The 27,707-nt window shown below is 33.0% G+C and overlaps 2 protein-coding genes across 16 annotated transcripts in view; one reads left to right on the top strand and one right to left on the bottom strand.

Moving 5' to 3' along the window:
* Window positions 1-7,590: 7,590 nt before the first annotated feature.
* LOC136272537 (uncharacterized) overlaps window positions 7,591-27,707 on the bottom strand; it is a 103,433-nt gene continuing 83,316 nt past the window's right edge. Inside the window, exon 15 of the mRNA XM_066074290.1 lies at window positions 7,591-8,017. Coding sequence (XP_065930362.1) covers window positions 7,911-8,017 — 107 coding nt within the window. The 3' untranslated portion in view covers window positions 7,591-7,910. The remainder of the gene's footprint in view (window positions 8,018-27,707) is intronic.
* Window positions 11,345-27,618, top strand: LOC117680373 (uncharacterized). Of its 15 annotated transcripts, none has more exons than XM_066073200.1 (24): window positions 11,349-11,647; window positions 14,811-14,909; window positions 15,283-15,424; window positions 15,553-15,669; window positions 15,757-15,832; window positions 16,633-16,713; window positions 16,809-16,889; window positions 17,484-17,564; window positions 17,662-17,742; window positions 17,838-17,918; window positions 18,014-18,094; window positions 18,190-18,270; window positions 18,367-18,447; window positions 18,547-18,627; window positions 18,727-18,807; window positions 18,905-18,985; window positions 19,083-19,163; window positions 19,369-19,469; window positions 22,880-22,973; window positions 23,123-23,244; window positions 23,348-23,498; window positions 24,257-24,394; window positions 24,516-24,611; window positions 26,406-27,618. In XM_066073200.1, the coding sequence occupies exons 10-24, from the start codon at window positions 17,855-17,857 to the stop codon at window positions 27,596-27,598; spliced, it is 2,526 nt and encodes an 841-aa protein (XP_065929272.1). In that variant the 5' UTR covers window positions 11,349-11,647; window positions 14,811-14,909; window positions 15,283-15,424; window positions 15,553-15,669; window positions 15,757-15,832; window positions 16,633-16,713; window positions 16,809-16,889; window positions 17,484-17,564; window positions 17,662-17,742; window positions 17,838-17,854; the 3' UTR covers window positions 27,599-27,618. The 15 variants fall into 15 exon arrangements, with proteins under 15 accessions (XP_065929278.1, XP_065929277.1, XP_065929276.1 ...); XM_066073203.1 differs by having other exon boundaries at window positions 11,350-11,647; window positions 19,390-19,469; XM_066073202.1 differs by having other exon boundaries at window positions 11,351-11,647; window positions 19,387-19,469.

Raw genomic sequence — 27,707 nt, 5'->3', positions numbered from 1 at the left:
ACTAAGTGCTGGACATTATACTGAAACCTCTTTGTGAATTATTACCTAGTTATGTCAGAGATGATATGGATTTTCTGAACTATATTCCTGAAAGTGTTGATCCTAAAACAATTCTCGTCAGCGTCGATGTTATTAGTCTTTATACTAACATCCCACATTCATTAGGACTAGAGGCCATAAATTACTGGATAGACAGACGTCCGAACACTCTAAATACTCGGTTCTCAAAAGAATTCATACTTGACACATTAGTTCTGGAGAATAACCACTTTCACTTTGACCAGGAATTCTTTTTACAAACAAAAGGTACCGCTATGGGGACTAAAGTTGTGCCCACATATGCTACGTTAGTAATGGGGTATTTAGAGAATACACTTTTTGAAAGAACATCAGAAGTGTTTGATGCCGAACTTAGTACTTATATAGGATCCAATTGGTAACGCTATCTTGACGACTGTTTCATTTTCTGGACTAAAGGGGAAGACGACTTAGAGAAATTTCATTTTTAACTAAATACTTTAAATGAATCAATACAATTTACGATGGAGAAGAGTGACAAGGAACTTCCATTTTTAGATCTACGTATTATGAACAAGAGGCCCATGGGGCCACATCGCTCACCTGAGCAACAATGGGCGTTCAAAAGATATTGGGCCATATGGTCCCTCGGTAGAATAACAAAAAATAAATATTGTCAAGTATTCGAATTTTACACTTATTTTTGCATACACGTAATGTTTGACATTGTACCTTCATGAGATACTATTTTTTACCAGAATAAGAAAATTCTACGCAAGATATAAAACTAAACATTTGGTAGGTGTACACTGTTAAGTTGTTAACTTCCCATTCCCTATATATATTCGTTCTGCCCCCCCCCCCCCCCTTTGTAAAGCGATCAAAATATATGAGAGCATATAGGTACATTTTTTTCATCAACTACTTACTAGTTATTGTATTTTTAAAAAAAAAAAATAAAATAATTATTGTATTTTATTTAAAAAACACTACATGTATAGATGTGAAGAAGAAAATTTTACCTCAATGTGCTCAATTCCTCAAATTTAAAACATTCAAAAATTTAATTTGTCTTCTCCATTATAATTTAATGACGGTTATTTACCTCGCGTACAAACCAGGATAATTTTCCGCTGTGATATTTTCTTAGGAATAGCGATAATTACTTTATCCCCGCAACAGAAATGTGTCAGAACTATGGAAACTGTTTTAAAGATGTCGTTTTTATTTACTCGTGTTTGAAAAACTATCAAAATTGATGTAAATTTCACATTATTTATTGTATAAAGAGGGGGCCCCAGGGAGTAGGTATATACAGAATATCATTCTTTTATTTTGTTTTTACAAGTATTTAACATACTCTAATTCATATAGAATTTCTAATGTTCAACCAAAATTTCAGCGTCAATCGTAGAATTATAAGCAAGATACAGAGCTCACAGTTCGCCTAAGTTTTAGTCATATTTTGTTCACATGAGTTTATTACATTCAGCTTAAGATTTTTAACTTGGTATTTCCTATTCAGCATTTAAAATGGAAAAAAAGAATGGTCTAAGATTTTCAATTCTTTTATTCACTCAAGACCAGTTCACTGGTATTTGAGGTTCAAAATCAGTTTATACAAATGTACATCAACACAGTCCAGGATCACATGTACAGTAGGAGTAATAATGACGAAAAAAGGTTTAAGATCTATGTACAAACATAGAATTGTGAGCAAATCTCTGTATCTTGCTTATAATTCGAAGCTTAACACTCAAATATGGTTAGTAAATAGAAATTGTAAACAATTAAACACAAGAAACATGCACTATAACAAATAAGGAACACAATTTATTTTTTCGAAATGAATCATATATATACATGTATATACCTACATATTTCCGTCAGCGATATCAAACTCTATTTAAACTGAATAAACTCGGGAAAATGCCGAGCATCTCAACAAAACCTATTGCATTAATCTACCATTACGCAAAAAATACTGCCGAATTACCGATAGAATGAATTGTATTTCAGTACTTTTTTTATACATCAGATTTTGCTTAAGGTAAACAGTTAACTGTTTGATTTACCGAAGTTTCTGTTTGATTTGATACGTAAAAATCACGAAATACAGACGATAGTTCCCAGGTTACAAAGCATAAATAATGAAAACGGAACGAAAATCAGAACAAGCTAACACCAACGTCATGTGTGAAAACTGTCAGCGCATTGAAATATTTAGCCTCAATTTACTTCACAAAATCGGCACCAATATATTTTGCTGTTTCAAAAATTTCTCTTCATACGCAAACTGTTGCACAACAAGCAAATTCATCATAGTCAGATCGACCCTTTTTCTAGTCTCGAGACTACCCTTTTTCGTATAATGTCATGGCTGCTTTAAACAAAGAACCTCGTTTTAGAAGTATGGAATACGAGTCTTGGTAAAATGGGTATGCAAACCCGGGCCGTGGCAAAATAAAAGCCGGGGCAGATCGACAATCGTCAATTCCAAATACGCATTATTTTGCAACAATATTTACAGCGAATACAAATATACTAGTCCATCAAATATCCTGAAATTTTAATGAGATTGGCAGATTAAACTGCCAATCTTTTGTTTTGCCCAGACCAAGTCTTGCCTACCCATTTTACCGGATGCCGAACGCGAAGCTGAAACACGCCTCTCCTTTATTATTATTTTCGTAATTACTCAGATTTGAAACAGAATTAGCACTTAATTTTTGCAATTTATATTTTCCTTCCCATAAGGATAATTTATGCTAAACTACGTTGAATTTGCCTAGGTAGTTCTTGAGAAGAAGATTTTTAAAATGCACCCCCCTCTTTCTACAGTTTCAAGGTTTTCTCCGCTTTGAATAAAGATCGGACTTTTATTTCTGCAATTTATATTCGCCCTCCCATAAGGATGCTTTGTTCCACATTTGGTTGAAATTGGATTAGCGGTTTTAGAGAAGAAGTTCAAAATGTAAAAAGTTTACAGACGGACGGACGGACGGACAGACATACGGACAGACGGACGACGGACAAAATGTGATCAGAATAGCTCACTTGAGCTTTCAGCTCAGGTGAGCTAAAAATGGGTCATGTATAACAACGGATTTATACTGTAAGCCCACGGGCACACACCAATATCTGGATTTTAGATCATGCCACCCTTCCCACACAAAAAGTAATATTCCGTTTAACTTAGCACGGAGAATTTGCACAATTATCACAGACAAAACCTTACGATCTAAACGTCTGGAAGAATTAAAAATATTTCTGCAACGACAGAGATACCCAACAAATTTAATCAACGCTGGAGTAAAAAGAGCGACACAAATTCCATTACATGTTCTACAAAATCCTCGCCGGTCTTCTAATACTCGCAACAACGACGGGAAACTTGCTTTTGTTGTGACCCACAATCCAAGGAACAGAAATATTCTAACAGACGCAAAACGACTTTAGACTATTTTAGAACAGTCAGAAAATATGGAGAAATTATTACAATCCGAGGACATAATCAATAGCCGACGACAAGCACCGAATCTTAAACACATATTGACCAAGGCCCGATTTACAATGCAGGAGGAAATTCCATCCGTGAAAAAATGCGGCGACCCGAGGTGTTGGACATGTGCCTACAAAGAAGAAGGAAATACAATTCTACTAAAATCTGGGATGGAAATTCGCGCCAATTCGTCGATGAACTGTAAATCGGAAAATGTTATTTATTGTGCCAGTTGCCCAACATGCAAAGAATTTTATATTGGACAGACGGGGAAACTAAACGCGCGTGTTCGTGTCCACAAGCAACAGATTTAAGACCCGAGTGTTCGTAATACTCCATGCTGTGAACATTTTGCTGAATGCGGCCAGGAAAAATTTACCCTTTTCCCATTTTATAAACTTCCAAATGAAAATGAAATACTGCGCTTAGCCAAGGAAGACCACTTTATTAAATTATTTAAACCAAAACTTAATCGCACTCAGTGAAAATTTATTATGTGCCTGTGATATAATTGAATCATTTGTAATATTTGCGATTATTATTTTGTTAGCGCCTTTTTGCTCTGTGACTCTAACTTTCCGCTACTTTAACGTTATTATGACGTCACAATGAACTTTTGCTTATTGACCTTACTACGTTACATATTAGTCATTTGTACATAACTGCCTGAAGAGCCAGGAATAGCGAAAACGTTTGCGGTTAATAGGATCAATTTGTGATTTTATTCTGGATATATATATATATATATATATATATATATATATATATATATATATATATATATATATATATACACTTCCGAAGATCCTTACCATTATCTCCTTCGATGTTTTCACCATAAGATGGTGCTGTTTAATCCTTTAAATGATTTTAGTTTAAACTTGATTGTACAATAAACAACATTAAAAGATAAATAAAACAATAATAAAATTTTCCTTTCCGTGTAAAATGGGTGTATATTCTATTCATTACGTAACGTATATTGGGAAGTGCTGTCAAAGAGTGTTTGCAGATACATTTTAATAAACAAATTGAACAATGCACAGGACTCCTTTCCATCATTAATGCCAATGTAAAATTCTTCCTTTATTCTGTTATCATCTGATATTGCTGAAACATTTTGTGAATCACTGTGCGTTGAACCTGATTGTGGATTACAAACATTGAAAGATCATCACTGTGTTTCACAGTATTTATTTCAACCTACTAAAAGAAGGTTTTGTAGTTCTGAAGAATAATATTTTTTCTATGAATGGGTCGACACTAAACTGTGTAACCTTTTTTTCATTTAACAAAGCATATTCGAAATTAAAAAAAGAACAAATGGAGGACAGTATTCTCTTACATTAGATTTATTAACTGAAAATAATGATTTGTAAGGACTTAAATATTGCACTAATAGTACTAGTATATAACACTGTACAAAGATTTGTCAATCTTTCTTTTTATGTTGCGTTTCCCATATTAATTTGAAAAGCAATTTTTTACATAACATTTATTGTCTTGTATCAAACTAGAAAAGGATTTTTGTTTAAAAAATATGATATCCATTGCGAAGGATTGCTAAATAAGCTTAAAGAACATCGTTTATAATCATTTGTATTTAATAATCACCAAAATCAAATATACTTGTCATTATCTCATTACCGTGTATTGCCAAAAATATTCATGCATGGTTTTTGCGTTTGAATAGTCTTCTACTCCAAGAATATTTTAGTGACTTGATATTTTTAAAAAATGTTAATTGTTGGCATTTCAAAACCCCCTTTAAATGATTTTACATTCTATTTTTTTCTTTCGCTTTGTCTTACTTTAAATCCAATACAAATTTAAAAACAAAAGTATTTTTTTAAAAAGAGGCCATGTGCCACATCGCTCACCTGCAGAACAATATGTATGATAAAATCAGCTTAATTGAGTCATTATACAAACTATCTGGACAATGTACAAGAATATACGTAGACCCTGTATAAAAAAATCTTTCTCTCCCCTGGATGTTCTTATGTTTATAATCGTTAGCTTTTTTCTAACAGGATAATTTAATAGTAAAAAGATCCTAAACAATTGTTTATATATGGGATATAAACCTACATCAAACTCTGAACCCCTTGTGAGGCCAAAATATAGTCCAGGGGCCAAAGTCTTAACAATTATAAAGAATGATCTGGCGGATTAGTTTCCTATAACATTTTTAAACATATACTCTATATATATCTATTTAAATCTTCGTGCCCCCCCCCCCTTCCCCACCCCATCCCCGGGGATCAAGATTTTAACTTTGAATCTAAACTACCTGAGGATGCTTCCACACAATTGTAAGTTTCAGCTTTACTGGCTGATTAGTTTTTGTGAAGAAGAGTTTTAAAGATTTACTCTATATATTCATATGTTAAACTTCGACCCCCCATTGTGGCCCCATCCTACCCCCGGGGGTCATGATTTTCACAACTTTGTATCTACACTACCCGAGGATGCCTCCACACACGTTTCAGCTTTACTATATGATATGTTTCTGAGAAGATTTTTAAAGATTTGCTCTATAAATTCCTATGTAGAACCCCCCCCCCCCCTTTTGTCCCCCCACTCTACCCTGGAGGTCATGATTTTCACAACTTTGAATTTACACTACATGACGATGCTTCAACACAAGTTTTAGCTTCCCTGGTTCTTGAGAAGAAGATTTTTAAAAGTTTCTCAAAACAATTCAACAATTTCTTGCTATCTCTTTTTGTAAAAAAATGTGTTTCTTAATTTTCACAACTTTGAATTTCCATTGTCTGTGGGTGCATTGTGCCATGTTTGGTTGTAATTGGCCCAGTAGTTCTTGAGAAGATGTTGAAAATGGGAAAAGTTTACAGGCGGACAGACAGACAACAGACAGAATATATTCAGGTGATTTAAAAATGAAATTTAAAAATTTTATATTCGGGTTTGGGGCAGAAATAAATAGCTAAGGGAACATGTATATAGGTTGCCCGCTTGGACACGTTGGGTTTCTTCTGGCACTCCGGCTTCCTTCCTCATCAAAGACCCCTAACGCTAACATCATTTTCAACAATAAAAATATCTATATGAGTAGAAGTTGTTTCTCAATCGTTAGATATAGTTCCGTTATGGGTTTTTTTTTTCTTGTTTTCATTTAACATAATGTTATACTTGTCTTGGAAAAATGGGAGAGAAATATACTGTGTCAAGTGTAGCAAAAAGGGAATAATGTAAACCATCAATAGTCATCTTATGTCTTGACTATTAACTACACTATTTTTAATAGGATAGCTTAACTTTTTGTACTTAGAATGAATAAATATGGACCAAAAGAATATTTCTTTGGCAGTATCCCCTATTTATATTATGTTGTTCTAAAAGAAAACAACAAATAAAATGAAGCTTTTATCGGTACCTAAAACTGTATTCTTGCAATCATATTGTACCCAATAATCAAATATTCGTAAACCTCATGTATAATTCAACATCAACAGTTTTCAATAAACCTGTAAGCACAAATAAATCAGTTAGATTTCTCCATTCGAACAAAGACAGTAGAACATGAACAAATATATTTTCTAATTTTAAAAAAAACGTATATCCGGCTATCTTCGCGTATTACAGAATTTGCAAAAAAAATGATCGAGTTGTATTAACTTTTTGGTGTCAATCTTTTTTTTACATCTAACATGTCTCTTTTAGTGAATAACAGCAGATGCAATTTCATTGCGAAATAATCTTAAATAAGATCATTTCAAAATTAATGTACGGTAATTTAAACAAGATTTGATTTTTATAATGGAGACCTCCTGATTTCTTTTGGTATTGTATATATCAAGGGTAATTAGACGCCATGCAGTTTTTCTACGATTGTCTGAGTTTAACACTCTATGGCACAGTATGTAATTATTTTAAGTATTTGTCTTAAAGAAAGTTCAGAAAAAACAATCTGAAGTTTGAAATTTAAAGAAAAATCTGAATCTCTACAATGTACAATCGCCTCTTTTGGATATAAGTATTTCTGTTTCTGAGTAACTTCAAAATATGTTTTAAGACAACTACTGAAATAACAATACAATGGTTTCAACACATAATTCTTTGTAGAACTTTTAAACAAATTATTACTTGAAGTAAATTAATGTAATGTCCGATTATGTTTATGATTTTTTTTTTAGAATACATGAAAGCAAATAATTCAACAAAGCAAAATTTTGTAAGTCATCTAAAAATTTGAATCTTCGTTTGTTACAATAAATTTTCCTACTTTACAAACATCCTTTGCCTTGTATATAATGCATATGACCAGGCATGAATATAGTAATCATATCTGATTGACACTTCTATTATGGTTAGCAGCAGGACTGCAGAATATATATTTTATTTAATTAATTGCAATGCTAGTTTACTAAAAGCTGACCAAACCTTGGAACGTACGGCTGCTAGAAAACTCCATATGGCCTTCCTGCTGGCTGTATTCGCTGTATATCCTGCTACCAACCTGAAGATTCGCTACTTAAAATAAAAACTAAATATTCAGTGTAAAGTATTATTTTCAAATGTTTACATATTGCATTTTCATTTATTGTTTAAAATTACTAATCAGCTAAGGTGTGTGTGTGTGTGTGTGTGTGTGTGTGTGTGTGTGTGTGTGTGTGTGTGTGTGTGTGTGTGTGTGTGTGTGTGTGTGTGTGTGTGTAAGCCCAGTGAAGTTGGCCGAATACCAAGTTTACACACCAATCAACTTATCACCTGAAAATCAAATGAACACCCGAACTCAGGTGTTCAGTTGAAATAACGTCATTTTCGTGTTCCTCTCACTAAATTACATCAGAAAAAATAAAAAAAATATGAGTGTTACTTTGGAACCGATTTCCTGATTTTTTTTACACAGTGTGTGTGTATTTTTCTGCTGTATTTTCCATCTTTACACAGAAAAATCCGCGCATGCGTAAACGGAACACCGGATGTTATTGTGCAATGGATATACGCGGTGATTTATAAACGACCTTTAGGATACATTTCTGATGACACTGTGATGTATCAAAGAATTAAGGGTATGTTCACTGAAATATCGTATTTAATGAATGTATGAAATGCATAGTACATGTACTTGAGTTTCAAAACACATAAAACCTCATTACTGATTGACAAGTCGACACCTACTAGTATATATTAAAAAAAAAATTTGATACGCGATATTCATTTTAAAATTGTTCTTCTTATAGTAGCATGCAATTTTTTTTATAGTTAATAGCTGAGAATAGACGGACTAAAATGGACGATAATCGCTATGCATGTATATTAGGCCAATCTTTGATTTAATGTATTGACACTTATAAAGTTCGAATTTTCTCTACACTACTACATGCATGGCGCCTCAAGCTACTACTCTACACCATATCTTTTGGTATTATGATAATAAAGTCTTTGTACAGATAATATTGTATATTTAAAAAATACGTGTATTAAATAAGGACAGAATTCTATTACACGATCAGTAATACAAATGCAAGTTTGTAAGGTCGCGACCTTCTTTAGACGTGAAGCTGAGTCGGGTTAGTTAACGCGTCACTGCGACAAATAAAAGGCAAAATATGGAATCTAAGGCGAAGAGACCTGTATTAACGATCGTCCTGACGTACCGCTCGCCAAAATTTCTTAGGTTATGCTGTAATAACTTAGAGAATAAGAAGGGACCCCTTGTTTGATTATTATAATATATATATATATATTATATTTATCTTGTGTGTTTTTTTTATTATCGGTATATGGCAATTTTTTAAAACACGATAAAAAAATTTAAATAACTACATTAATCAATATAATGGGAATGTGTAAGCAGGAAATACACACCTTTTCATAAAAATACCCCGGCCAGAAAAAAACATATGATGGTAGGGGGTGTTAGCACCATCCATACTTCAGGTGCATGTAATTCAGACTAGTGAGATGAATCATTATGTAACTATGTTTACTAAAATGTCGTATGTCTGTATGTATGAATATAAAAACACATAAAAACCTCATTACCGAATGACATTGGCACATATGATTATATTTTTTATTCACAAAATGCTGGGAGGGGGGGGGGGGTGTAATATTTTACTAAAAATTTTAACATCCACTTTTTAAAGGGGGTGTTGCAAAAAGCTAGGCGGAATGATTCCCTAACGTGGAACCGACCTTTAATCAAAGTACTGAAGTACTGACGGGAGTTGCATGATTTTATCGATTATCATTTATTTTAAAAATCATTTTATCTTGCATGGCAATTAGTTTCTAGTCTGTATTTGAATTACGCACTTTTTTATAATATGGATTTTTAGACTTTTCTGACAAGAATTTCGAGAAACCCCATGCATATGAATCATGTTGTGTAATATTTAAAGATGGATTTTAAACTATGTATTAGTAATTGAAACAATTCTAAAAATAGTATAGATCCAAGCACTATTGATATCGAACTCTCGTCTCGTTCAACCAGACGGTCGGCTGTCTCCGTTAATCTTCGACAAGCAAGAGAGCCTCTTTGCTTGTCGGAGATTTACGGAGACAGCCGAGCGTTTGGTTGAACGAGACTAACTCTGGCGTAGGAATACATGAGACTACAAAAATATCTAATTTGTTCGTATTATATAAAATCTGGCTATATATTCAAAGTGTTTATAGATCAGTTTCCTTGAAAAATAATGCTTCAGCATACATTACATCGAATTTTTCTATTATTTTCAAGAACTACATGTAAGTCTTGTCAGTGGTGGTGATTTGTGCTTAGGTCCAAACACTGTTTCACTTTCAGTTTGTCAGAGTAACTGCATAGGACAGTTGATTAAAATCAACTTCCAAAAATCCGTATCGCTTGGAGAGTCAAATTTCACTGGCGTTGGAAGCAAATTGAAAGTGTGTGTGGGGGGGGGGGGGGGGCTAGACTAATATCCTCAGAAATATTGAGGAAAAAAAACTAATTCCCAAAATCATAAAAATCCTAATCCATGGGGGGGGGGGGGGGGTTATACCGATACTCTTACCTACCAAAATTTTTTTCCCCCAAATTATGGAATTCCTAATCCGTGGGGGGGGGGGGGGGGGGCTAGCATGCATATGACTCCAACTTCTCACTCTTTCAAGGTAAATTTAGGGACAATTATCTTTGCTGCGCAAAAGTAATACACATTTTATGCGAACTTCTATCGGACATGGCGGCCACCATTTAATTTTTATAAATAAAGTTAGGAAGAATTTTAGCTGACCATATATTCTGTATTTTGAATTAACATACCGACATGAATTTAGTATCTAGATAAACGTCTACATAAAAAGATGGAACAGATTTATCAGTACAAAAACATGTACATGTGTGTATTTTTTTTTTTTTTTGGCTTTTAACAACCTGTACATGTGCATGTATCTTTGAAAACGTCATACCCTGTTATTTCATTAAAAAGGGGTTATAAAAACAACTTTCTACATTGATGTGTACATTGTTTTGAAATCCCTTGTTCAGTAGAAAATGTTTATAATTCAAGTCTATAACGGGGACATCACTACTAAGTATTGTTGAAAAAATTAAACATGCATGCAAATTATGACATAAACAAGCGTTTGAAAAACTTTATTCTGTCATAATTAAATTAACCATATACAGATTCTTTTTATTGTAATTAAAAGAAATATGTAGTAAAAAAAATTCCAATATTGTTCCGGTATTCGAACCCAATCAAAGAGGTCTAACTTTTTATTTATTGTTTTGTTGTAGAAACACATATATTATAGATTTTTAGAAATACAATTGTTTTGAATATTTCTACACGTCATGATACGAAAATTTAGCAAAATTAATATTACAAATTTTTCGTTTTTTAACTTTAAATAAATCCTAAATATGTACAAGTAGGCCTAAGCTAGGTAAATCGAGCAGCGGACTGCGGAGTGCAGTGTCGCTGGTGTGGATTTGTTTTATTTTGGGGTTTTTTTTAAATTCGTTTTACATATCACACAGTTATGGAATTTATGTGAGTGTTAATCTAACATTAACAATTCTTATGGCTAAATGAGGTTGGACGAAAACACCCGTAGTGAAAATACCAGACAACGTGCTTTCAGCTTCAACGTTTTAAGTTTTGAACATGTTAAAGAAATAAGGTTTGTTATTCATTAAAAAAAATTGTTCTTCATAAAATGTCATGCAAATGTTTTAATTAATAGACAAGGTAAGACGAGTTAAAGTAAGCGAATGTCATTGTATATAGGCCTAACCTTGATTTACTCAGTTCGAAATTTCTCTACTACGTGTATGGTGCCTCAAGCAACTACTTAACAGCAGAATGCCATATATTTGGCTATGATGATATTGTTTTAAATGAGGACATAAACAGTGATACAGTCGATTACCCAAACCGACTCGTACCAAAACAGTCAAATGATCCATTGCTCCAGTGGTAAACAATGATACTTAGGTTGTAACTGTAAAAGATAACATGTTAACGTTAGGTTTCAATATGATCACAATAATTAAGAAATTATGAGATAAATGAATGTAAAATTTTTGAGATCTCCTATAAGTTTGCCATGGAGGTCACTATATCAACATTTGATAGAAAACTTCTGTTTACATGCAACCTTTTCTTATAAAACGGATTAATTAGGTTGACAAATTTATAAATTCTTCTCACTTTTTGAAGGCAGGCATAATAATATTATAATTTAAGTCATTTTTTAATCAACAATCTGATTACAAGTCTGTTTGGGTACGAGTCAGTTTGGTTACGAGTTGACTGTAATTCCAGGCAGGTGTATCAATGAGCTGAACCAACCCAAGCAATAATTTACATGCCCAAGAAACAGGATACAGAAAGTCATATATACTATAAAAGTATTTTTTATTTATTTGCAGTATGTGTATTATCACTAAATGTATTCTCTCTAGTCATATATAATATATATATTATAATCAATCTGTTTTGCAGTAGACTAGCACTGGTTCAGTCGTCTGTAGAAAGAAAAATCTTACCGTGACCATGCTACGCTCTGGTCACATTAAGAATTTGTCCTATATACTTTCAATGAAGCAGTCGTGAAGCGGATCTGTTTCGTGTCGATTTTAAGTCTGTTAAAATAATCTGCAGGGGTAAAATACATTTTTGAACATAAACCTATTTGAACATGCATTTGTAGATAAGTCTACATAATATCCATTTAATGAGTTGTACCAAGGCATTTTGTTAATATACATGTTCGAATTTGCCTGCCATTTTGCACTCTGAATGTCTCCAATTTTATCGTTAACATAGTGACCGAAAACAGCGAATTTTCAAACATGATGTTAAAAGAAGCAGTATGTGTATTATGTTTGAATTTGCCTGACATTTTTTTGGAAATCGCACTCGGAATGTCTCCAATTTTATCATCAACATGGTGACCGAAAATAGCGAATTTTCAAACAAGATGTTAAAAGTGGCAGTAAACAAGGTGTTAAAAGTGGCAGTGATTTCGTTGTAAAAACAGTTAATATGGTAAAATGGAATTATAAAAGAGCAACATTGTAGGTATTCGAGACATATCATATGAAATTTAAGGCGAGATACAGAGTGTAATATAATTTGTTATTCGCTGGGAAGCAAGTATATGGGACGAATTCTATTGTTAAAGAGACAGTACAGCTGAAAACACGTGTGAATAACTTTAGATTTACCTAGTATTATATTGTTAGGAAATAAGATATATCGTTTATTGTAATAGGTGAAATACGTAAAAATCCCTTTCACATACCTAGTTAACGTAATTATAAGCTTCTGGAAATTTAATGGACGTACAAACTGGAATAATCTTATGTCATTGATTTGCACGTGGACTTTGATTGACAGTAATTAACACATGCTGAACACTACAAGATCTTCGTCCGACTACGGTCATCATGTAAGAGGTTAAAGGGACTCTCTAAACGGAACATAATATCACTTTCTCAATAATTTATTAATGGTTTACCAATTTCGGTTCATTATAAAATGAACATACATAAATTTGTCAAATAACATCTCAAGAGGCCTCATTTACAAAAATGAATTTAGGTTGTAGCAACTTGTTTGATAAAAACGCAAAATTCTTGCTTACAAAACAATAACTGTGGTTATTTTTTACACTTTGAGCAATTATTACCTAGGAGAAGTAGAGGAGACATATTTTTATCAACAAAAATGTCCACAAGCATCTTCGCGAGCCCTGCATGTGTTTTGTTACTGTCAATACTTATTCCTAATAGTATAGAAGGCTGAACCATGTAACATATTGTGATGCAAAAATGTATGGGTTATACGTAGTTATCAATTTTGATGAATTTTTTCAAGTCGTTTTTTTTATAAGATGCGCTGTACTGTCTCTTTAAAGTGGGTTCTTAGGACATCTGTCATTTTAACAATTGAACAGTCTATCTAAGTCGGCTGTAGATAAAACAAATGCATTTAACTTGCAATGGCAAAATGAAAGACAGATGGACATTCAATCATTATGATCAATTGCAGCAAATTTGACTTGGTAACTGTTGATAAAACGATGAGACTAATTTAAGAGCTCAAAAATGTCACCATGTAAGGAAGGTGCTTTCAAATCATCTACAAATGTAATTGAGTAGTGCAATCATTTTATGATTCAAAGAATTAAATGAAAATTAAATATGAAGGTTAATTTATCAAATGGATCAATGTTGAAAAAAAAAAGGCAACAGAAGTAAGAAAAAATATATTATACAAGCGTATATTTTAAAAAAAGATAGGTGAACTAGTGTTGTAGCAATTTTTATACACGCAGAGGGAGGTTTCGTTATCAATTGAATTATTTTGTAAACTTTTCTCACTTGAAACTATGATGTTTCTTAATTAACTTGAATTTTTTTGTATGATATCCTCAAGCCAAGTTGACCAATGAGCATGATGAGAAATTATCTTTCTTAAGTTTATGCTTTGAAGCCCCTGTGACGTAAAATTTTCCCGCTTTAATATTGTGTCAGTGTTTATAACAATCAGGTTTTTCCATCAAAAAAGGAGAAAAAATTATATTTTCATACTGGTGTGGTACTCCATTATTTGTATCAATCGCTTCTAATGTCTTTCCAACATACTATGAAAAGATATCCTGGGTGGGTTTTTTTTTCATGAGCTTGCCGGAAGTATCTATGAAGGAACTGTCCCCTCCTTTAAAATTATGTATCCTCTTCTTTCTCAGAAAAAATATATTTCTGGAATTTATTAATTTATAAAAAGCTGCATTTCATCTTAGTTTTAAAGATTTATTTAATTTTTGCTTGTTACAGCTAAAATGCGAAGAAAAAGGGTAAATCCCTTTGAAGAATCCCAGCTTTGGGTAAAAACAGATCCACCAGGATTTGAAATTGATGTGTTTGAAAACAAAGGTTAGAATTATTCGATTTCTTAGAATGTGATGAAGATATATGCTGATAAAATTTAGACATATATACTGTATGTTTCATCTTGACTTTTACTTACACTAAATAGCAGTTATTTTATGATTTTGTGATTCAGATTATTGCATATTAACTCAGTTGACTATATATCTCTATGACTGAGTATTTTCTAAATGAAGCAAGAAATCAAGATGAATGTGCCCATGGAGTTTCTAGCTGTCAATCTGCTAAAACTATGCTCCATATGTTCTTGTCACGCATGATTGCAAGTGTTCTTAAATACCATGATAAAAAAAATTCTATATATGTACATGTATGTTGAGCTGTAGTAAAATGAATATTATGATAAACATTCATATAGGAAGAGGAGTTAGGAGTACTATTCCCAGACAAAGGGGAGACTTTTTACTAGTGTATTCAGGACAAATTATATCCAAAAAAGAGGGCGAGAGAAGAGAGAGAAAAAAATCATCAGGATACCGATATTTTTACAGAGATTTATGGTAAGATGTGTCAGGTAGACAGGTACTTTAGTTTTTTAAAAAGCTTAAGCCCAAGTGTTGTTTAATAATAATTATTATAATACAATTTAATCTATGATGCAACATTAATATTTATATAATTGTTTTAGCATTGATGCAACAAAAGACGATGGAAGATTATGTAGACTCATCAATCATGGGACTAAAAAAGAGATAAACTGCAAAATGAAACTCTGTGGGGATTGTCTTTGTCTTTTTGCTACAAGGTATTTGAGATAGAGAGAGGGAGAGAGAGGGGGGGGTTGCATATTTTCATGTGTAGATAATTAAATATCATTTCAATTATTTTATAGAGACATCCAGCAAGGAGAAGAACTGTTGTACGATTATGGGTTAAAATCTTACCCATGGAATTCCAATTTGACTTTGGTAAGTTTTTAAGTTTCACATACACAATTTGGCTATTTCATGTCAACATCTTTCAAAGATATATATTTCTAAAATGAACTTCTTGTATAGATGGGCAAAAGTTCTGGTAAGTAAAATAACATTTCAAATAATTGGTTTATCTTGGTTGCATAAAAGTCAATTTCAGGTTGTTAATACACATACTTCTTTTTGTTGCCATTCTTGAACTTTATCAAGATGTGTTTTTTTTTAAAAATTGTTGTTACTTTGTGTACAGTAGTTGATATTTTACCTTTAAGGTTAGAAAAAAATATTGGTAACTTCTTTCAATTGTAATGTAATCAGTATTGGTGAGTTATCAAAGATTTTTAGGCAAATTAAATTAACCCTGTAGTGCTTAAATATGTATCGATTTGTTTGTTTTAAAAGTTTTTAGTTTTCTTTCAATTTCTTGAGTCCAGAAAAAGCACATGGCAATATTCATTGAAAACATCAATTGATACATATATTTGATGGTCAAATCAACTTCTTGAAAAGAATTAGTTGTTCCCAAAGAAGCAATAAAAATTAAAACGTCCATTTAAAGTTTCTTTTCTCACTGGTTCTTATATACAATTTTTTACCATTAAGCCTCACTGCACTTGTTATAAATATAAGTAAAACAGATTCATTTTGTTTGTCTGTCTATAAACTGGAATGTCCCAAGCAAGATCAAATATATCATAACAAACTCTATGCTTAAAGAAAACTATTTTGGTTTTGATCATTGTAAAGATAAAAAGCCCAGGCATTTAGTTTATATTTTTTTTTACAACAAAAAGGTAAAGAGGATATTCAGGTGGAAGACACTTCTCGCATTGACCCACCATTCCTCAATAGCGCTTCCTGTGGAAAAGTTGCTGGTATGTACAATATCAGTTTATCAATAAAACTCTTGTGATACATGTACTTCTGTTAACCATATAAGACATTTTGTCCTTTTTTCTCATCAATAAAGCTGAAGATGATATTCAGATGGAAGACACTTCTCGAATTGACCCACCGTTCCTCAATAGCGCTTCCGGTGGACAAGTTGCTGGTATGTACGATATTAGTTTAGGCCTAGGAAAAAAATAGGTTAGTTTCCGCTTTCAGGCTGAAAAAAATTAGGGTCAGTAGGTCGGCTTTTTTTTTTCTCTCTCTCCATCTGTTCAGTTGTGCATATTAAACCATTTATTTATTAAACTGGGTAAGATAAAAAAAAAACCAAGTTTTTGTTGTCATTGTTTAATTTTGTCTGTGCAAGAAATTACAATATTTACTTTCACCCTGAATCTTACATTTCTCGAGCTCAACTGGAACAACATGTGCTGCCATTTGTAAATAACAAACATCTACACAACACTGATGACATCTAATTAAGTTCTATAAGCGTTTTTACGACTTAGATTTACAGGACACATTAAATTTTTAAATCGGATAAAAACGAAATTTTAACAAAAAACGGATATAAACGGAAATTTACGAAAAAAAATCGAGAAAAAAAATTTGGGTCGGCGGGTTTAAGGTAGGCTCGGTCGGGAAAGCGGAAACAAACTTATTTTTTTGTTAGGCCTTATTTATAAAACTCTTGTGATGCATGTATATCTGTTAACCATATAAGTCATTATGTCTTTTTTTCTCTTCAATAAAGCTGAAGATGATATTCTGATGGAAGACACTTCTCAAATCGACCCACCATTCCTCAAAAGCGCTTTCTGTGGACAAGTTGCTGGTATGTACAATATATTAATTTATTAATAAAACTCTTGTGATACATGTACTTCTGTTAACCATATAAGACATTTTGGTTTTTTTTCTCTTCAATAAAGATGAAGATGATACGTAGTAGGAAGGCACTTCTTGCATTGACCCACCATTCCTCAATAGCTCTTCCCGTGGACAAGTTGCTGGTATGTACAATACTAGTTTATCAATAAAACTCTTGTGATACATGTACTTCTGTTAACCATATAAGACACTTTGTCCTTTTTTCTCTTCAATAAAGGTGAAGATGATATTGAGATGGAAGACACTTCTCGAATTGACCCACCATTCCTCAATAGCGCTTCCTGTGGACAAGTTGCTGGTATGTACATTATCAGTTTATCGATAAAACTCTTGTGATACATGTACTTCTGTTAACCATATAAGACACTTTGTCCTTTTTTCTTTTCAATAAAGGTAAAGAGGATATTCAGGTGGAAGACACCTCTCGCATTGACCCACCATTCCTCAATAGCTCTTCCTGTGGACAAGTTGCTGGTATGTACAATATTAGTTTATTTATAAAACTCTTGTGATACATGCACTTCTGTTAACCATATAAGACATTATGTCCTTTTTTCTCTTCAATAAAGCTGAAGATGATATTGAGATGGAGGACACTTCTCGAATCGACCCATCATTCCTCAATAGCGCTTCCTGTGGACAAGTTGCTGGTATGTACAATACTAGTTTATCAATAAAACTCTTGTGCTACATGTTCTTCTGTAAACCATATTACACATTTTGTCCTTTTTTTCTCGTCAATAAAGATGGAGAGGATACTCAGTTGGAAGACACTTCTCGCATTGACCCACCGTTCCTCAATAGCACTTCCGGTGGACAAGTTGCTGGTATGTACAGTATCAGTTAATCAATAAAACTCTTGTGATACATGTATTTCAATCTGTAAACCATATAAGACACTTTGTCCTTTTTTCTCTTCAATAAAGCTGACGATGATATTCAGATGGAAGACACTTCTCGCATTGACCCACCATTCCTCAATAGCGCTTCCTGTGGACAAGTTGCTGGTATGTACAATATCAGTTTATCAATTAAACTCTTGTGATACATGTACTTCTGTTAACCATATTAGTCATTAAATTTGTCCTTTTTTCTTTTCAATAAAGGTAAAGAGGATATTCAGGTGGAAGACACTTCTTGCAATGACCCACCATTCCTCAATAGCGCTTCCTGTGGACAAGTTGCTGGTATGTACAATATATTAGTTTATTAATAAAACTCTTATGATTCATGTACATCCGTTTAATATTTAAGACATTTTGTTCTTATTTCTCTTCAATAAAGATGAAGAGGATACTCAGGTGGAAGACACTTCTCGAATCGACCCACCATTCCTCAATAGCGCTTCCTGTGGACAAGTTGCTGGTATGTACAATATATTAATTTATTAATAAAACTCTTGTGATGCATGTACTTCGGATAACCATATAAGACATTTTGTCCTTTTTTCTTTTCAATAAAGGTAAAGAGGATATTCAGGTGGAAGACACCTCTTGCATTGACCCACCATTCCTCAATAGCTCTTCCTGTGGACAAGTTGCTGGTATGTACAATATTAGTTTATTTATAAAACTCTTGTGATACATGTACTTCTGTTAACCATATAAGACATTTTGTCCTTTTTTCACGTTAATATGGTGAAGAGGATTGGTGGAAGACCTATTACATGTAATATGTTATATGAATCAACTGAAATTAAAGGTAAATCACCCCACCATTGATTATAAAGTACTAAATTTTAATTCAAGGCCCTTGTTCTTGCGTAGCAGAAGAAGACAATGGAACTACTGGTAGTCAGCTTGATGACATTCATATAATAGTGTCGGGCAAGTCCACTCTGGCAGAAAAGGTAAATTTCTTAAAAAATCATTTAATAAAAGTTTTTTTGAAATTTTGCAGTAGATTAGGATATGTTTTATGCATTTGAAGATTTTCTGAAAATGTCAGTTGATCTATTTACCTTAAAGTCTCAAGTATGATATGCACCAACATATAATACGCACCCCAAAGTTGGGTTCAAATGCTGAAATGACTGCATGCTTCTCCCGTGTATAATATGCACCCCCCAAAAATGAAGAAATTTTCGAAAAGTCATTGTAATTCATGTGTTAATAATCAAAATGCTTAAAAGTAATAATGTTTGCAGATCTAAACCAGACAACAACAAAATAAATTATTAATTTGCATAATCAATTGAGTTTCACACCTTTTCACATGCCAGATACTCATGAGTAGTTTGTATAAACACTCTGAGCCGTCAAATTGCTTTGAAATTTACCAATAGTACTGGGCAGACAGAATTTAGTCGCGTATTACCGCACGTGGCTTGGGTACCTGTAAAGTGTCATGTTTGATTACTGCAGTTCTTTTTAAAAGTTTATGTAATAGGAAGTTTGAACAATGTGCATAATAAGAAAAGGTTTTGCACAATTCTTGTGGATAATTTGATAATTGTATTTAAAGAAGTCATAAAAGAATGAATTGTCTTATGTATGCCTTATTAGATTTAGTCAAATCCATAAGTTGAGGAAAAGACCCCAAAATGAAAACATGTCTGCTAATTCAAAGTCTGTTGGTGGATCATGCAGTTTTTCCAGCTTACTAATAATTTAAGCTATAGCTACAGTTGGCTATTATGATAGACCACATAAAGCTATACATGCTATAATTTTTGTCAGTTTTGGATGACAGTGAAAATGCATGTGTTTGTTTACTTATAAAAGTTCCCTATATTCTGAAAATTACAATGGTGAATTCCATCTTGTTACAAAGATAAAGAATTTAATTGTTTATTTTCTGGCAGAAAAGCAATGCCATTTCATGAATATTGGTGAAGGAAGAGTGAAACCGGCCTCATTTCGCACATCCGCATGAAATTAGGTGGCCATTATTGTTTGCTTAATAACATATCCATCTGGATTTTGTATATGCTTAACAGTGGTTAATTTGAAATATATTCGTGTAGTAAGTGTACGTATTATGTTTGTCATTCACGATCCCCTTACATTTGCATGTTTAATTTAAATAGGATAACACGCTTGCAAACTAAAAATTGTCCTAAGGGGAAAACACATAGGCCAACATCATTGTTTAAAGGAAGTATATACATGCTTTGTTTTCTTTTGTTTGTACTCGTATATAGGACAAATTTATGTTTCAAAGGAAATAATTGCTATGGTTCCACGAAGAAAATTAACTCCTCGAGCTAAATTCCTACTATACAATAATTAAAGAGTTTTTCAAATATTTCAAATATAAAACACACTTAAACATATTTACAGGTTCATGTTCACTATCAGGTTCAAATTTAATGACTTAAACAAGATTGCTGTTGTACTTAATGATCATTGAAGTTTCAAAGGTTCTACTTTTAACTGCATCCTGTGAGGTTTGAAAAACCTCCCACAGCTATTTATTAAATAAACTTCAACAAGTTTATCTTTTAAAAAAGATTGGTGAGCTAGCGCTGTAGCAATCATAAAACACAGATGTAGATTTCTAAAACATTGGTTTAAATTTCTAAATCGATTAATTAACGATAGAAAGGCACACTGGTGTACTGGAATTGTGCTGGAGGGGGTGGGCTACACATCGGCAATGGCATAGCTCATTGGCTGTGCCTTAATCATTATGTATCTACTGTAATTTCAATTTCGAGGTGAAAATTTTCAGATACCATTGGTACTCCTGTTTTGTAGCAATCGTATCTTCTCGGGCCTTTCTGGCAAGCTTGGAAAACATATCTGAAGTTGTCTTCCGAGCTTGAATGAATTTAAGATAAGGCTAGCTAGTACATGTTATTTATTATAATATTGAAAATAACTTTGCATTATAAGACCGAAGCTACTGTTACTTTTTGACATTAACGATGAAACACAAAACTTCACTTGACGATGATAAAACGAAATTCAAATGGTACAGTTTATCTACAGTAGTACAGTATTCCCAGAATCCCCTACTTTGGAGTCGAGCATGCGTATTCCAGTGAAAAGGACTAACGTAGTTGCTTGCGCTCGAGAGCGCTAGCAACAAGAGCAATGGAAGCTAAGACTGAAAGATACTCTACTTGACAGTCTTTCTCTTTATAGTTATAGGATATATGAAGTGTTCATGCAGAAAATGAACAAATACTTGAATCTTGTATTTTCTATTGGTCCAAACTCTGTACTAAATTTACAACACCAATATATTGAGAGAGAAAGAGAGATATTTCTTTCAACATTACCATTTAATTTAATAATGAATATTTAGAATTAATCAGGATTTCTAGTTTAAATACATATGCATGTACTTACATGTATCATTTGTAGATATCAGGCAAACATGTAATTAATGAATTTCCAATTATGCATGCACACATTTTACACACATTCAACTGAACACTTCACATACACACTATCAAAAGAACACATAGATCACAAAACTAAGTGTGTATTCAATATGGAAACATGCATGCATACATACATTTTCCCATAGAAACAAGTAACATTGATATGCTACAGTAGCTTTACATTTTAGACTGTAAAGTATAAAACGACAGTAACTTATTGAGAGAGAGAGAGAGAGAGAGAGAGAGAGAGAGAGAGAGAGAGAGAGAGAGAGAGAGAGAGAGAGGAGAGAGAGAGATTGGATTTAATGTTGGAAGTGATTTTCAAGCTTCCAGAGATTATGGTTGAACAATGCATTCATTTTTGCTTTTAAAGGTGCATTTCTGTCTTTTATACTCTTAAACACAGCCAGCAGAATGGGATGGGGGTTTTTAGCACTTTTTAAAACAATAGATTGTTTTGATACTTAGATTATCCTGAGGACATTTTTGTTGTTGACACACATTTTTCATAGTTAAAAATAAATAAGCATAGTGATGGAAAGAAATGCCTTTCAATATCAGCATTACACTAGATTTGGGAAAGTAATGCATGATAATACTATATCTTGTAACTAAATGTTAAAATTTTGGCATTACACATTACTAGCATTACTTCAAAAACATGCAATGCATTGCATTACCATTAGATTTAGCATTACTCCAAGCCTTATTGTAAGTTATGTGTAATGTAATGTATAAATTATTTAGCTTGTCATTTAGCTCACCTACATGTACATGTATTCCAGAGACAATTGTTGCTCTGTGAGCTATGTGGCCCCTGGGCCTCTCAATTTATTTTTTTTAAACCAAGATTAGTATGCACATTTCAAAAAAAAAAAAGAAGGAAAGAAAGTAAAATTGTTTAATGACATTGTGCTCTCCTTTTGCAGAGAGAAATTTGCAAGTTTTTCCGATTTTTCAAGGAAGTGGCAAAACGTCATATGAAATTCAGCAAGACCATTACTCATGTTGTCATGATAACAGGTATCACTGAGGGTTCTAAATCAAAATTGGAGCAATTAATCATTTTTATGTAACAGAAAATATTTTATTTTCCTTTTTTACGAAAAAATAATATTCTGTTTCCCTATTTATGGAAAAGTTTTTTGTATCTTTCCATATTTCTTTTTCAGATAGCAAAAACTTTATCTGTGATCGAACAATGAAATATATTCAAGGCATTGCACATGGATGTTGGGTATTGAGTAGTGAATGGTTGTACAAGTCGTTAGAAGCAGGATTTTTGCTGCCTGAGGTATGATAAAAAATAATCAACACTCATTCTCTGATTTTATATATCTGGCACCCCTTTGAAGTTAAATATTTTGATTTCAGATTTTTCTTTATACTAATTTTAGGAGAAATATGTGATTCGAGGAGATACAGTTTCTGGAGAAGAAGCTATTGGACCAAGGAATCCAATGTCAGCATCAGAGGCAGCAACAGGAGTTTTGCAGGCAATGTCCATATATCTACATGGATTTAATGAAAGATCAAAAATATCCAGGGGTAGGTAATACTACGATATAAGATTTTATTTGTTTATTAAGATGAAATCGGGGGAAGCTTACTTATGCTTTACCACTGGCATCAGCGTTCGAGCTTGGTTATAGGTGTTTGGAGCAGGTCCAACATCAAAGTTATTACAAATGCATATGTGGATAATTATATGCTTTCAGCAAATGAATGCTTATGATGAATCAAGTTTGATTTTCATTAATTCTTAAACTCATTAGAATTGCAAAGGTCATAACAAATTACATTTTTTGGTTGTCCATTGCACTTTGCTATAAACATGTTTTACTGAGTACGATGTTAGAGTAACTTACCCCTAGATAAATGTATTGATACTAGAATAGGTAATTTGTTAATGACCAGATATTGCTGACCCTCTGTCATTTAGCTTCATGATATTATCTGGGACTAAAATAGCAAGGTTGAGAGACATGTGACTCACTAAGTTGGCACTTACTTTCGCAAATAATCTGTTGTTTGACATTTGTTGCAAAGTAATTCATCCCAAGTACTTGATGGCTCTATACATGAAGTACATTGATGCTGATCACAGAATGCATATTAAACACTCATGTATTTCAAATATTGGGCCATTTAACCAATTATACAGAGTTCAAGTATCATACAATTGTTCATAATCAAGAAGTATTCAGTTAATTGATTTGAAAAAAAAATAGCTCTAGGTATATAAAGCCACCTCAAGATATACAAATTGACTTTACAACATTTATGCAGCTATTGTTCTTTTACAGAGGAAGTTGAGGACCTCATTTACTGTAGTGGAGGACAATTATTGAATTCATTAAGCCCAAACTTGTCAAATGCTGTCATGTTAACATCGGAGGAAACAATGGAGGATGTTTCTGAGCTAGATTTTAAGTACTTTTGCTGTAAGTAGTACACCTTTTAAAATACAAGATTTGGTACAGCTACATATTTTCCTTGTCAATCATTGTGATATTCGTTACAGATTTGGGTCTGTAGTTCACTAATCATTTCCTTTAAATTCAGGTTGTAAACAAATCTATGGTATTTCAACGACAACATTGTCTTGGCTGATGGATTGTATAGCTGAGCAGAAGCTTCACTCCCCATCAGACTATTTAGGTATGTTGTATATAAGTTCACCTTAATGACATTGAATTAGGAAAATCTTTGACCACATCATAAACATATGAGCATAGTAAATACAAGAACTTATTTGTTTTGTAAAGTATGATATTGTATTGTATAATATGATATTGTATTGTATCCTATGATTCAGTATTGTCTTGTATCATATAATGCACTATTGTATGAAATATTTCGTAAGATATGATACAAGATATATACAATGTGAGTTCTCTGATTATCCAGATGAGAGAGATTATCAAAATAAACAAAACAACAAACTGTTGATTTTTATACATTGATTGTAAACAGTAAAATACTAGTTGTACTGTAGAAGCAAATAAATTTGTTGGGTTAAAATTTTGTTATTTTTTTGAACCAAATAGAATTTTGTTGGCATTTATTTCGTCATATCATAGTCTCTCAAGTACTGTAAATTCTTTTTATTTCATACGTGTGGTGTATATTACCCATGTGATAAACCTCTGCTATTTCAAACGGGTGATGCTTTATAAAATACTTCCGGTCCGAACTATTTTTGACACAGCCCCTCGCTTCAACGCTTCAGAGACCCATCTTGAAGTTAGAAGATTTTGCTAATACTTTCAAAATAACTATATCTACTACAAAAATTGATATAAAACGGATTTTGTCAAAAATTTACAGCACAGACGTCGGAACCGGGGAGGGGGGAGCTTAGCACCCTCCCCCCACTTCTTTGCAAAGTTATACATAACCGTAACCAAAAGACCCTTTTTTCTTGTTTGTCAAGATTTTATTTATAAGTTTAGCCCCTTTCCAACTTTCAATTTGCTTTGTGTAGTTTATAAAACTGCAAATTATGTTAACTATCAAGGAGTTCATCCTAACGACGCAAAGAAGGTTGTGTTCATATACAAGAACTTACCGAAATAATGTTTACTAGACTTTTATTCCACCAGCAGTAAGCATCCTTATTCACTATTTCTATTGGGCTATCATTAGGCTAGGCCTAGTGTTTGTTTTATAAAACATCAACAACTGTTCCTCATTCGAGTCAATTCAAACTAACGAGCATTCCCAACTTTGTGTATGTCAACAAACTTGATTATTCAATTCTTCTGATCAGTATTTCTATTTAATCAAGAAAATAAGCTCTAAGAAAAATTATTTAGAGCTAAAAAATTATTTCAAGGTTTATTTCAGTGAAACTTTACATCAAAACAGTTAAATTTATATAAGAAATGACATACTAAATTGTATTGCTCAAGGTCACAATAACCGCATAACACAACATTGCATCATCGTCTTTCATCTTTGAAAAATCAATTCGGGTTATATAAGGGTCTGTCCTAAAACCTAAAGTAAACCCAGAGTGGACACAGAGAGTAAAATCCGATCAGAAGTATACCCCTGAAGCTGAAGCTAACTGTGTATTCAGAATAAACATGGGGCAGGAATTAAAGGTAGTACGATAAATGACCATTCTGCTTCACACTTCAGTGCACGCAGTTGACCCCAAGAGCAATTCCCAATACCCAAAGCAGAGCCAGTGTAACCCCGGGATTTAGTTGGGGTTTACTATGGTGTTAGGTTGGGTCTGATCGGTACTGTACCAACGATAATAACAAAATTAAATCCCCAACGAATATTTCTGCATCTACAGTATTTATATTATTTAGTTAACGGTGATTAAAATAAGTTAGACATCTGAAAATACCATCAAGCAGTATAATTATTGAGACAGAATATCTGATGAGACATAAGCAGGAAAATAAATTGAAAATAAAATGAATGGATTTGATTTTGTAGCTGCAGGTGATGTTGAAAAAAGGGCTAATGAAGACACACCAAATAATGAAAACTCTGCCTGGATTCCCAAGAAAGATGATGGTGACATTGGAGAGGATAGTGAAGAAATGCAGTGTTATGAAGAGGATGGTGCCTATGCTTATGATGACAGTGATGAGAATATGGAAGACCCAGGCTGGATTCCAGGGAAAAGCGATGAAGATGATGATGGAAAAAACAATGAAGATAATGATATAACAGAAACTGAAGATTTAGTTGGAGCATTTGTTGTTGGAATGCGTGAAAAGAACAAACAGGACATTGCACAGGATTGGATCCCTGGAACCAGTGAAGAAGATGATGACAATGATGATGATTTTGAAAATGAAGTCGTCGTTCCCAACATTGGTGTTACATGTAACAACAAAATTTTGCTTCAGATGGCTAGACAAACAACAAAAGGGCGTAGTGCAAAACAAAATATTTGTTATTATTGCGAGAAACCATATAGTAGAATTTCTAGACATTTGATTCAAGTGCATAACAAAGAAATGGAAATAGCTAAAATTCTATCATTTCCAAAAAAGAGCAAGGAAAGGAAAACATTGTGGAAAGAGATTGTTAATAAAGGAAACTACAAGCACAACTATGATGTTATGAAGAATGGTAATGGAGAGAAAGTACCAAAATACAGGCCAAGAAATACAACAAACAATCCAGAACCTGAGAATTGTTTTTCATCTTATGCACCCTGCGAATTCTGTTTAGGTTCCTACAAGAAAACAGACCCATGGAAATACCAAAAAAACTGTGAACTGAAGAGTAGTGAAAAAAGAAGTAAAGCAAACCCAATTCAGATGGGAAAACTTCTCCTACCAATTGTCGGAACTAGCAAAGGATTCTATGAGAACATTTTCATCAAAATGAGAGATGATGCTGTAAAACTTGAAATCCAAAAGGACCCTCTAGTTCTGCAGTTTGCAGAAAGGCTATATGAGAAAAATGGAGCCAATCTCCATCAACACCAGTACATTTCCCAAAGACTGAGAGAATTGAGGAGGCTGCTTATTCAGTTGAAGTCAGATCAAACAGAAATAACATCAATAAGGACTGCAATTAATCCAATCAATTGGGACACCCTTATTCATGGTATAAAAACTTTAGCTGGCCTTGATGAAAAAAAAATACCTACAAGACTCCCTCACTTCCTTTAAAGCTAGGTCATAGCTTAAGTAAATGTGCCAAGATCTTAAAGACAAAAGCCATAATAGAAGAGAATGATGCTGACAGAAAAATTGCGGACAATTTTCTGACTTTATATCA

This window comes from Magallana gigas, chromosome 10 (genome assembly GCF_963853765.1).
Source record: "Magallana gigas chromosome 10, xbMagGiga1.1, whole genome shotgun sequence".
In the NCBI taxonomy this organism is placed as follows: Eukaryota; Metazoa; Mollusca; class Bivalvia; order Ostreida; family Ostreidae; genus Magallana; species Magallana gigas.
Note: the sequence above shows the minus strand (reverse complement) of the source record. Positions and strands in the feature narration are given on the sequence as shown.